We start from the raw sequence: 13960 nt of genomic DNA on the forward strand, positions 1-13960 counted from the left end.
CAGATGGTGAGTTAAAGTAGATCATAGATTAATAAGCAGCCCCCCCCACTGCTGACCAACAGCTGCCACAGGACCCATCTTAGCCTATGGTGAGCTCAACCCCACTTAAATATGGGGCCAGTGAGGAGATGAAAGACACTGGCGCAGCATTATACGATTGCTGAGGAGTATGCCCTGTACCGCCCCTGCCCTCCCCCCACACACACATCTATAGCAGCCTTGTTAGCACAGTGATTGGCTCCTTTTAGAGGTGCATGCTCACTTCCATGCATGCATAACTTTCCAGCTACGTGGCTCACTGCTTATGCAGTACTGGGCACACCAAGCAGTGAGCCTAGACCATTTTCTTCGGCCAAGTCTGGACAAGTCAGTATCAACCATTCACTTGCAACCACCCACTGTTTCCCCTCCAGTGCCCTTGCCATTACAACAGCAGTCATCTGGTGCACACTTTGGGCTTTATCCCTTTATGCCACAGGGCTGCTATTATCTGGGCCATGCGATACATACTGTCAATACTGGCTTCTGGGTTCTGAGTGGCGAGGCGATCAGCACACCGGTACTAAAGCATCCTCGGATCAAGGTTCTGTAGACTACTATGCATCATCTTGTAGATGCACTGTTCTTCTGTAAGACACTAATGACAGATCAAAGAGCCAATCATAACACTTGAAATGCTCATAAATGCTGAAACTGACTAGTGAATTATTGGGAACTTTTGACGTCCTGTTGACTTAACGAATTCCCTGTTCTTTATTACTCTTAAATTCCTTAAACTGTAACATTGTGCATATTTCACAATTATCATCAAATGCTGCAACTTGGCGACACTAAAAGTAACATAGTGAGCCTCTGTTTTCCACTCAATATACATTCAGGTGGCATGTACATTTTTAGTGAGACTACTAGAACAAAAACATTATCACATATTGATACAGCAAAACAAACAATGTGTTCACTTAACTGCAACAGCTATGTGATAAAATTATTTGCTTTTTATTTAGAATATGCAGTCCTTCAGGATGCAAACACATATAAAAATCACTAAAAGTTATACAGTACATGCATCTCATGCCATTTTAGTAATTCCTTTAAACACTCCTTAATGTATTTGTATTTATTATACAAACTTGATTTCACAGAATAATTTTATTACCCACTAAACAACACAAAGAGAACCCCAGTCTAATACAATCAGATGTGCTTTGTCACCTTTTTTAAAGACACCGCAGTAAAGTTAAGTCGTGACATAGTGTCCAATTGATATAATTACACAGAATTGCACTACAGATGCACATATACATATTTACATAGGCTGGAATGTTTTTTTTTCTCTCCCATATTATTTAAACTGGGTACCCAGATCAATATGTTCACAACAGATCAAATACCTTTAATATTTATATGTATCACTGTTTTATAAAGCTTTGAAAACTCACAATAGCACAATGCCTCACATAATGCTTCACGGTAATATATTTTTTTAAATCACATTGAGCTTTTAAGTTATAATCGATCAAGCAAACAAGACAAAGGTTACAGGAGTCAAGAACCACCTGTTACATTGTATGTTTCTTTATAGCTAATGTATAAGTGCAGGTAAGAGATAAGATATTTTAATTTTTAAATAGCCAGTTTACAATATACATTTTTTGTTCTAATTAGGTAATAGTAAACCCATGCTTCACATAAAAAGTCATCCACAACATTAAGAAAAAATGTACAGTTTATGAAACAAAGTAAATAAATATTAGTATTACAGAATTATAGCTGTACATAAAGCAGTTTGGTTTTATTCATATAAAAATATGTTTTAGTGCAACCTCACAGGTATATTGATGCTATTTCACTTTACATAATTTAGACCCAAGTGTCCAAAAGGAGTGAAATTACATTTATTACAAAGCAGATACACAAATTCTAAAATATGTACAAATTCCTGCTTAAAATGCTTATAAGAATATAAGCAAAGTAAAGAAAAGGCACAAACATCTGTACATTTCAAAGTACCAGACCCAACAATATAACAAGTCCATGTCAGATTTTGGTCAGTTTTCTCATGACCCAAACTATTTGAAAAAGTACGTACAATAGCAAATAAATTTAGACTATGCATGCTGTACTTTTGGGATTCCATCCCCAAACTAAGTAAATATCTCTAGTCTATACATCTTTCCAGTCAAGGTACTTTGTTTCGTTCTGACAACAAATCTGATGTTTCCTCCTGTGAGTGCAGTTCATTTGAGCTACCAAGACCCAAACGTCTGTTCTCCCCATTTTTGCTGAATTGGGGGGAATGACCTAGTGCAGGCTGTGAAGTACCAAGGTTTTCCTTCTCACTGTGCATGTCGGGTTTGGTGGCTGAAATGCAGCCCTTCTCTTGGCTTGCCTCAAATCCACTAAAGTGCTTAATGGCAGTCTGTGCACTTTCTAAGGCCTTCTTTTGGTGCTCATAAACGTGTGCACGCTGACTCTTTCCAGGTGTACCAGCTTCTTCACTGGCTATTTTAAGAGAAGCAATGGCTTTCACACAAGTCTGTATACCTTCTTCTTCTAAGTCTGTCCTCCAAGTGAACTCAGCAATTCCATCAGAACTCTTTTGTTTTGTTATCTCGAAACGAGACGAGTCAACAGAAGAAAGTGTCAGGCCACTGACCTGACGCGTAGCACCTGTGTCCTGTTGAGAAGAAACAGAAGACTCACCAGTTGTATTTGCTGGTGACTTCTCTTCAGAGCTACTTTTGTTTAAAGTGACTTTTGAAGTAGGATGCAAACCAGATAAGGTAGAAGGAACAGAATGCACCATTTGAATACCACCAATGGGGATCATAGGTAATGATGCCCGGACCTGATGCTGGGAGTGTAGAGGTAGGTGACTGAAAACATAGTCTTTACGGCCCTCAGCAAATGTTTCAAGACTCTGATGTCCATGTCCCCCTTCTTTTTGTACATTCACACCACAATAAGGAGCCTGAGGAACTCCCTTTTTCAAATTCTAGAACAAAACAGAGCAAAATTAGTTTGATAGACATTTTTTTCTTAGAAACATTCACATATATATATATAAATATCCTTTAAATCAAACTTTACAGCAAGCAACTTAATTTCTAAATCATGTGCAGTACATTAGTAGATCTGCGCTGACAGTTCTGCCATTAGCACTTCACTACATTTATCGCATCAACATTACCTGTATTCCACCACTAGGTGTGTCTGTATGGCCTGTATTATAGGATTACACGACACCACTCATTTCCAGGAAGAAAATTGTGGCAATATTCTCACACAGTCCACCATTTCTAAGCTCATCCTCTGTCAAAGCATCCCATAAAATGTCTACTTTTGACTACTAAAATATTCCCTGCATATATGTCCCAGTTTTTTCCCCTCCAGCTACACATATTTTGATTCTCTTAGCATCTTTCCATCTCAGTTTCTATGTAGGACATATGCACTTTCTTTTTAATTTTTTTCAACCCTGCAAAGCTAAAAAAAAATTAGACTTCCAGAATGTCTTCATTAAATATTACATAGGTATTACTTTCGCAGCTCATTTCAACTGTCTGTGATGGATAAGATTTACTTTTTTAAAGACAAATTCCTCAAAGACCATTTGACAGGAACAGCCAACAAAACAGAACTTTTACTCTGTTTTGTTTTTAGTGGGAAGTAAAGCCCAACATAATAATATTCTAACTAACTCTAAGCTCACTATGCCTAAGTGCAAACAAATTAAAAGTCAAAAGCACTGATAAGTTCTGTTCGATCCATTGGTACCATATGAACAGACTACAAAGTGTCTATCCTCAAATAGTAAATAAGTATTGTTTGGAATAATTTTTTAAGAATCATCAGCATCCCATTAAATGTTTCCACAATTTTAACATACAGTTACAGGTAATGTAAGATAATCACTGCTAACGTCATTCTTGCATGACTGTAGTTTTTTTTATAGTCCTGTCATATAGAGATATTCACCATACTGCTATACCCCAAATTCAATTCAAAATTATGTACTTCTCAGAGTACATCAGTTATTCCATTCCAGATGTAACGAGAATTCTTGTAAGAGAAGAAATACTTATCAGAATTACCAGTCACATGTATTTTATTATGCTAGCTGAATATCTGTCATTCCCTGATGTGAAGAAGGATAGTAAACATGTGCTATGAATGACACTCTTAGGAAACATTAAAAACAAAAACATTACCATTTTCAGATGTTTCAGGTACCCCAACTTAAAAAAATGGGCCATTTTCCAACAGAGCACTTTAAATTTCAGAATGTATATCAATATCAAAAGTGGAACAAACCATTTCATCAGTTTTCAACACTGGCAGTTGTCCTATTTCAAACCTAATGAGGTACTTATCTTTTTCCAAGCATTACGTCGTTTGCAATGAGGAGCACTTCCTCACCCTGTCCTCTATGTCCTGTATGGGGTTATTAAAATGAACTGCCCTTGGACTACATCTGAAGTTGCTTTTATTACTGCTATCTTATTCACAGCATCACTCAGTTTCACATCCACTCATCGTCTGATGGCCCATTTTTGGGCTAATTTCAGAAGTCTTTTGAATGGAAAGGTGTAAAGGTTTTATCATTTCATCAAAACACTCCAGTAAAACTTGTAAAAAATGAAGAAAAACAGTTGCAACACTTTGCTGGAAACTGAACGCTGTTTTAATGACAAACAGAGTAGCAAATCGACCAACAACTAAGCACTTTCACCTTGGATTCCACTGGCATCATCAGAGTTGTAAAAAAAGGCAAGCATAACAGCTGTAGTACCCTCATATGTGAAATAAACAACCAGTCACATTCTTCACACAATTAATGCAAGACATTAACTAGTTTAACTAGTTAAAGACATATCACTAAAAGTCAAGATTTTAAAACAATAACTGCCATAGAAATAGTAAGAAACATGGTGAATATGATTTAAAAAACATTTTTAACACAATAAAAGCCTAAGCCCAAATATAAATACAATTACCTATCAAAGTTTATAATTCCAAAAGTGGAACATAAAAAACACTGATGTTGTTGTGTCTTTCGGCTTTTCCCGGTTAGGGGTCGCCACAGCGGAACTCCGGTCCGCTAATGATTAGCAGTAGATTTTTTACGTATCAAGTTGCCAGCCCTGATGTACAACCTTCAACGAAGGTAGGCCCATTCATGAATGTCTCCACACAGAAGACGCTTTAGCTGATAATCGAACAGGACAACATCTTACTGTGAGGCGACAACGCTACTGCAGCACCACCACCGCAGTAGTTCAAATTAAACAAGCCCTTTGTTTCAAAATAGGGGCCAGTAATATGCTGTTGTTAAGTCCTGGTGAAACATTGCCACTTAACCTCATCTGCCATTTACTTTCCCTTGCTGCTACTTCTAATTTAATGTCACCATCCCTCTCATTTTGTTGAAGCTTGCCAATCGCAAAAAAGGTGAACCTTTTAACCTTTTAAAGTTTACACACTTGTTACTGTGAACAAAAAGAGCATTATGTGAATCCCTATTCTTTATTGCCCTTAAATGTTCACTAATTCTATCCCTTAACCTGCGCACAGTTTTTCCAACATAAAAAGATGTACAAGACACACAGGTAGCCAGATAGACTAACATGGTCGTGTTGCAGTTACATTTCCCCGGGCATCTAATAGAGTAATCATAATTCCCTACCATGACATATGGCCCGTCATTAATAAACTTACAAAGTTTACGGGCACCACATTTCATCATAAGGGAATGATACCCAGGTTTTAAGTTGGTCTTAGAATTCCCCTCTAAAATGCTCTTAATATTTCTGCCCCTATTATAAACTATTTGGGGTTTACTGCCAAGAAGTTCCTTGGTCACTTCACAGAAACAAGTGTCCCAACATCTATTGACAATCGAACATATATTATGGGAATCTGTATTGTAATGCAAAACCATCACATCTGTAGTAATATCTCTAGGTCTAGTTTGTGGCTGGGCAACTGTGGTGTTCAATGTGGGGATAAAAGATGTTTCTTTTCACCAAAATTTCTTTCGTAATTTTAATCAACATTCTCAATGGAAATCCCTTCTCAATGAAGAACCTTATTAAAACATACAGTTCATTGGTAAAGTTCATATCATCGCTTATTAAGCATGATAATCTCACCATTTGGCCCTTTATTATGCTTTTCAATTGGTGTGGTGGGTGGCAACTCTTGAAGTGCAACAAGCTATTAGAATAGGTCTTTTTTCTGAAAAGAGTGCTGCATAATTCTTGATTTATTTCATTCTTGAACAATTTAATGTGCAAGTAATCAATCGCATCAGGTTTCCATGTACTAGTAAACCTAAAAAAATCAGTTGTAGAATTTAAATATTCTACAAATTCATCAGCTTCATCTTCAGTCCCTTGCCATAGGATGAGTAAATCATCCAAAAAAACAACTGTATAACAAAATTTTCTCATAAAAGTGTGACCTAAACACAAATTTCCTCTCCCATTCTAGGAGTACAAGGTTGGCAAATATGGGGGCACACTAGGAGTACAAGGTTGGCAAATATGGGGGCACACTTGGCCCCCATAGCCACACCTGATATCTGATGATAAATTTCACCCTCAAACATCAAAAAATTGTTCTTCAGAACAAGTTCCATGACATCAGTAAGGAACACTATTTTATCAGCTTTTATCTGTGAACTCTTGTGCTAACTCTCCTGAAACATCTCAAACCTTCAATGTGTGGAATTACAGAAAATAAATTAATGATATCAATAGTCAAGAATGAATAGCTGCCTACACTTTTTATAGTTTAAGCCTTTCTAAACAGTGCCAGGAGCCTTTCAAGATGTGGTCAGTTTCCCTGACCACGACACTGGCCCATTTGTCAACTAATGTTGCCAGAGGTTCCGTCTTGGATACTCGAGCTGAAACTATGGGCCTAAATGGTGGATCATACAGATTTTTGTGAATCTTGGGAATTCTGAACACTGCAGGTAACTGTGGATTATCCACACTTAAATAACCAAATACAGTTTGATCTACAGTGACTTGAAAGGGTCTATATTAAAACAACGAAAAATCAAAATGTCATACGCTCAGATGAGCGAAAACGCAGGTAATTGAAATTGCTATTGTGGGGGGGCTGCGCCTTAAAAATATATTCCAACTCTGAGATTGCACTACAGTGAGGAAAGGGCAAATTTTCCGATCTTCACTGTACTGCGATCTCACAATATTGATTTCGATTGCCTGCATTTTCGCTCATCCGAGCGTTCATAATTTTAATTTTTCGTCATTCTGATAGGAACCCCCTTGAAAGAGAGCATCAAAAAGAAAACAGTCAATTCTCATATATGCTCTATTTAGCTCATTTCTAGACACCCTTGAATATGTGCAGCTATCATTAGTATATTAAACATTTTGGAGACATAATCTGAGTCATTACAACCAGCCCACCGCCCTTGTCGGGCTTCATAAATCTCAGATTTTTATCACTAGCTAAACTGGTAAGAATATTTCTTTCCTCATGAGTCAAGTTTTCACATTTGTGGCTAATAGTTGCCAAACCTTTTTTTATTTCACATTCACATATTTTTCAAATATGTTTGGGGGCATACAAGTACTTTTTCTCACCAAAGAGTCCTGATTAAAATCAATATTAGACTGACCTTTGTATAATAACCAGCATGTAGGTATAAAAGGCAATAAGTCTTGTACATATAAAAATAAATTTATTCTTCAGACCGGTTTCGGCTCACCAGCCTTCTTGAGTGAATCATAGCCTGGGCAAGAACATCACTTTAAATTTATGGTCCTAGACTATGTGCAGCCCATGAAATTTATGGTCCTAGACTATGTGCAGCCCATGATTAGGGAGGGTAACATCAGAAACAATACGGACAGGAAAGAAACCAACTGGATAGTAAGGCTGAGAGCTGATAAAGGCTATGGCCTTAATGAAAGAGCCTCTATCAAACCTATTTTGAGATCTAGGAGTTTGGTTGTTTCACATTAGCCTTATAAATACACTGAGTGGATGTCTAGCCTTTTTTACCTTTGTCATATATATAGATTTGTGATATTATATGTGATCAAGGTAACACAATAATGTTTTAATGCAGAAGTGAGGTTGGAAATGAATGCAGCTTTGGTTTTTAGATAGGATGAGATATATTGATTTTGTGCTCATGTCCCCCTTTTGACTCTATGACATTTATGGATAGTGAAATATGTACATTTATGCTCTAGAAATTGTTTTGTAGGATGTATATAGCCTTTGATTGCTCTGAAATTTTACATTTCTATTTTTATATATAGGTAGAATGGCTAGTATGTGAGCTGATTCACTCTGAATGTTTTAGGACGAATAGTTTTAATTTTGAATGTAAGCTCAATGATGTGTAGTGTCTCATTTAAGGTTTTGATTATGTACTGTTATATCTGTTATAATGACAGTTTTTAGTCTCAATGTTCAGGGATAAAGCATGTATATTTATTGTTTTATATTGTGTTATCTGGCAGCAGGTAGAAAATGAAGTTGTTTCCCTTTAAATGGTTAAGTGAAGGGCTCGCCCTTGACTGTTGCAGTATTTAAAGAGTGCAACTGCAGCATTTCTGTTTTAAAGGTCTGAGGAATCAGTACGTGTAAGTGCTAACCTGTTGGATTTATGTGAATAAAAGTTCTTTGCTTTTACACACTCTGAGTATTCTGGATAATTCAAGTGAGCCTGGTCGCCTCATACGCGGTGCTGTTGTTGGACTTACTATTTTCGTCATTTTCCATGGTGAGGCGTTTTCTCTGTTGGGAGTACTTTGTTGTTGTCTGGTTATTTTTGTATTCATTAGTGTCCCTGTTTAATTTTCATTGTTTAGTAGCAGCACTTTGGTGGTGCTGCGGTAGCGTTGTCGCCTCACAGTAAGACGTTGTCCTGTTCGATTCTCAGCTAGAGCGTCTTCTGTGGGGAGACATGCGTGAATGGGAGTACCATAGTTGAAGGTTTTGCGTCAGGGCTGGCAACTCGGCACGTAAAAATCTACTGCCAATCATTAGCGGACTGGAGTTCTGCTGTGGTGACCCCTAACCGGGAAAAACCGAAAGACACAACAACAACACAAGTAGCAGCACTTTTTTAACAAAATCATCCAAGACACACAAAACTTTCTGATAAGACTAATTATATTGTGAAAACAGTAAAGCACTCCAAATCACAGTAAATAACTGTGATGATGCCAGTGGAATCCAAGGTGAAAGCGCTTAGTTGTTGGTTGATTTGCTACTCTGTTTGTCGTTAAAACAGCGTTCAGTTTCCAGCAAAGTGTTGTGACTGTTTGTCTTCATTTTTTACAAGTTTGCTGCTTGTTACCACTTGGTTTGTGTACTCCAGTAAAACCGTTGACTTGTCAAACAGTTAAGAAGTAAGCCGCTGAAACATATCCCTACTCTGCATCTCGTTATATTACACTAAGTGTTTGACTAGGTATAAGGGTCCAGAAAATCAGGCCGTTAAAGTTTACTTGTAGGAAATGTAAAAAAAATAAATAACTTGCAAGAAATGGCACTGCACTGTATGACACAAATATCAACATGTCAGGCCAGCTACCTGCACAAAACTGAAGGGACTCTATTACATATTGTTGATATGGTTGCTTAGTGCAGCTACAGAAACTTTCAGATGTCCTTAATCTGTAATCCAAGAATATACGTGAGGATCTCAGAAGGGTACACGCCTCCAAATGCCATAAGTGCACCGTCAGGCTGCTTAAGACAATGCATACTAAGCAGGACAAGGCTGAATTCATTTACTCTGGCTCAGCACACCTTGCCTTATTAACAATTCATTAGGGATTTATTTTGAGCCCTCTTTTTGGATCATACCTGATAACTCAGAATTGCCTTAAAGATCATATCTATAGGCACAAAACAAATTTTTCTTTTTACACAAAGAATGCAACACTTTTCTGGTAAAAAAGAAACATTCATTTTGCAGCTGTTAGAAAATTACAGATTTTTAAAGATATCTTCCAAATGCGGAAGACTAAATTACTTAACTAATTACTTACCTACATTAATCCAGCACAGTTAAATCTGGAACCCAGAGTGACGTAACCACTTCCCACCTGGCCAAGAATATTAATGCCATAAACACTGCTCCACATGTTTAGTCTTCTGCATTTGGAAGATCTATTTAAACTCTCTAATTGTCTAAAGGCTGCAAGAAGAACTTTTCTTTAAACACAGAAAAATGCTCACTTGCATAAAGATGCATGAGAACACTTTTCTGTGTGAATAGTTCTTTTCACTCCTTTAGAAGTCATCTTTAACAACTCAGTGTAAGCGAACATGAAGCTATTAGAGGTAAACTCATATCTTCCTTATTGCTAGATTTGTCAAAAGCAATCAACACTGTGCCTCATAAAACACCCCTACTACAGCTGTCCACAATGAGCATGTCACAACCTGTTCTTCAGTGCTTTAATAATTACGTCTCAGAATGCAGTCAAAAGGAATTCTTCCCTTTCCCCTTAGCTACCCATCATTACAGGTGTACCACAAAGGCTCTGTCCTTGGTCTTCTTCTACTTAATATCTTTATAAACAATCCTCATATTTCTATACAATAAGCATCCTTTGTACAATATGCACGATTCCACCTCTATCTGCCTCTCAGACAATCTAGAAAATTTAGAAATAAATTACACAATGCGCGTTTAACTCTACAGAAACCTGTCTTTATAACCACCAACTCCTCCTTAATCCAAAGAAAAACAAATGGGTTTTATTTTTCATAAGGGTTAAGTGATTTGGGAAAAAGTACCTTGAACATCGCATCCCTAAACAATATGTCAGCTGAAGTACTGCTTCATGTAAAACAGCTGAGGGTTACAATAGATGACAACCTCAAATATAACCTAAACAGACACAGTAATATATAACAAAACTCACAACAACTAGGACTGCTATATAAAGCCAAAAACCTCTTTAATACATCCACCAGAGTCACCCACGGCACTGCATACCTTCCCTCCTCTGTATTGTATGGCTCTCCCATCTTGACTAACCTCTAGAACAAGGTAGATGGATCTGTAGATCACAGAACACATCAGTTCTGCACTAAAAACTCTGGCTAGAATTTTCCCGCCAACTAAATTATATCCAATTTCTCTTATCACACAAAACTATATTTAATCTTACTATACATGCAATTCTCCACCACTACCTCCCAAGTAGTCACCTACGATCTTCTGACAAAAATTTGCTTGACATCTGTAAACCCTACAAGAACTGCGGTCAAAGTCTGCACTCACACTGTGTAGCAAAAATCTGTAATATGATCCCTGCACCAATCAGGACAACACATACCATTCATTTACTTAAACTACAAATAAAAGAATGCCGCTCTGACTCCTGGCTTTGCACTTGCTGCTCTCCTGGCTAATGTGTAGCTCCTTCTCGTTTAATGACTATATTCAGCCTGTCTTCACCTTTTCCTTGTTTTTAGTCCTCTTCATCTTATTTCCCTTACTCTTAATAGGATCATAGGAAGTTACTAGGCTATTGGCCCTGTGGCCCTTATAAGCCTAGCCAAGAGTTTAGCCCATGCAAAGACAAATCAGCAACCAATGCCCCTCTCCACCAGGGACATGGGTGGAATTCCAGGGATGTATTTTCTATTTCCCATCCATTTATCCAGATTGCACTTAAAAAGGGGTAAAGAGGAACTCTGCTTGACGTGGAGAGGGAGTCGGTTCCATAGATGGGGGTGTCTCGGACACAAATCTATCCCACCAGCAAGTCCTATTGATGTCACAGACCAGGTTGAGGCCACGTGGTGTGGGTTACTCGAGTGGAGCTTGACTTGTGGATTTGCAGCAGTCCCATCAAGGCGGGATCTGAGATCACCTTGTATGCCAGACAGAGGTCATCTCTGAGGAGTCTGTATGAAACTGAGTAGAGGGATAGGGCTTTTAGCCTGTCTGTGTATTGTAGATTTTTGAGGCCCTGGATTCTCCTGGTGAGGAACCTCTGTGGTCTCTCCAGCTGCTGCATGTGCTTTGCGAGGTACATGCCGAATGGGGAGTTGTACTCAATAATGGGCCTTATAAGGGAATAATACAGGGATGTTATGACCTCCTTGTCCCTGGATGAGATACCCTTACTTATGAGGTGGACCATGTTTCTGTACAATGGAAGAAACATGGTGGTCAAAAGTCAGGTTGCTATCAATCTGGGTGCCCAAATCCCTCACGACTGACTGCGTGTTTCTAACATTGTTATTAATGTGATAATTTTTGGGGACATCTCTCTCCCCAAAGGGGACGGTGATACATTTTTTTTGTATTCAGCTTGAGGCCATGTTTCTGGCACCAGTCATTTGTTTGGGTGAGATCCTCTTGGAGGACGTCCACATCACTAGGGGAATTGATGACCACTCCCAACATGCAGTCATCTGCAAACTTGGTCAGCCATAGCCCACTGGTTTTGGCCTGTACCTCAGAAAAGTATATCCCAAATAACAAAGGCCCCAAGATCGACCCCTCAGGTACGCCACTCGATATGGGTCTACTGCTTCAGGTGGCTTCCCCTATTTTGACTAGGTGGGTTCCATCAGTGAGCCAGTTGGCTACCCATCTGGTAACATACAGATTGATGCCTAGTTGAGAGACTTTATCTATTATGCCCGAGTGGGGAATAGTGTCGAAGGCTTTGGCCAGGTCAAGGTAGGCGGTGTGCACTGTCTTCCCCTCATCCATTGCTTTGGTGACTGTCTCAAAAAAGTCAATCAAATTTAACAGACATTTCCTCCCCTTGAAGAAACCAAACTGTGTGGGATTGAGCGTTTGGAGGTTGCCAATGTCCTTGTTAATGAGGTCCATGATAATCCGTTCCATGGCCTTGCTGATCAGGCTAGCTAGGCTGATGGGTTTATACTTTCCCAGATCAGTGGACACTTCACGTTTGTGTAAAGGAATGACAGTGGCTGTCCTCCACTCAGCTGGGATGAAGCCAGTACTCAAGCTATGGTGAATAGGGCATCTAATTGTGCTGCACGTTCCTGCCTGAGTTCATGTAGGATGCAGCCTGAGGTGTTATCAGGTCCCATGGAGGCTGTATTTCTTGCCTTTGAGACAGCAGTGATGACCTGATCCCTAGATATAAGGGGAAGGAGGCAGGTACTGGGAATGTCCTGATTTACTGAAGGGGGGTGACAGAGGGGTGAAATTGTTGCTGAATCTGTCAGCCAGCAAGTTTGCTATATCTACTGCATTTGTATATGTGGTGCCCTTGACCACCAGTTCTGAAGAGATGTGGGTGCTACCTTTGAGATTACAGACATATGTGAAGAAGGCCTTATGATTGTCTCTAGTAGATGTGACCAATTTGGACTTTGCTTTGGAGGATTTCACTAGTGCTCTTATTTGCTTGTTTAGGCTAAGGGGAGACTGCTTCTAATTGGGCACCTGCTCCTTCTTGGTCCTAGACAGCAATGTTTTTCTTTTGTTATAGAGTTTATTTACTGTAGATGTCCACCACACAGGTTTACTCTTCCTTGCAAAGGATGATTTAGTCCTGTCTGGTATTCCTGATTCCATGCATCTATATAAATGTTTATATAGTGCTTTGGTACAGTTTTGGATACTGGTGCCAGTTCCTAGAGAGTGGGAGGGGGCTGTGAAGCTGTTTATACCATCCCTCAGGAGGCTGTAATCAGCTTTGGAGAACTTTTTTTTGATTGACCATAGCTAGAGGGGGGTTGGGGGAGATGGTGACTTCGAACATGACCCCTTTATGGTCGGACCTTACAAGGGAGGATGATACTGCTGGGATGCTGCAGTGGTAACTCATGTTGGTTAATACCAAGTCCAAGATATCATTACCTCTTGTGTGGGCATCGACTAGCTGTTCCAAAGCATTTGCACTGACAAAATCAAGGAATCCATGGGCATTTGTGTTCTGGCAAGAGTAGTTCTTCCAGT

At 38.9% G+C, this 13960-nt stretch overlaps 1 protein-coding gene across 2 annotated transcripts in view; it reads right to left on the reverse strand.

The window, feature by feature from the left end:
* Positions 1-973: 973 nt before the first annotated feature.
* Positions 974-13960, reverse strand: part of HIVEP2 (HIVEP zinc finger 2) — a 660129-nt gene continuing 647142 nt past the window's right edge. For both annotated transcript variants that reach the window (XM_044060075.1, XM_044060083.1), the window contains one exon: positions 974-2995. In XM_044060075.1, the coding sequence (XP_043916010.1) occupies positions 2180-2995 (816 nt within the window). In that variant the 3' untranslated portion in view covers positions 974-2179. The remainder of the gene's footprint in view (positions 2996-13960) is intronic.

The sequence above is a fragment of the Protopterus annectens genome, chromosome 1.part0, assembly GCF_019279795.1.
Source record: "Protopterus annectens isolate FY-2018-M chromosome 1.part0, PAN1.0, whole genome shotgun sequence".
In the NCBI taxonomy this organism is placed as follows: Eukaryota; Metazoa; Chordata; order Ceratodontiformes; family Protopteridae; genus Protopterus; species Protopterus annectens.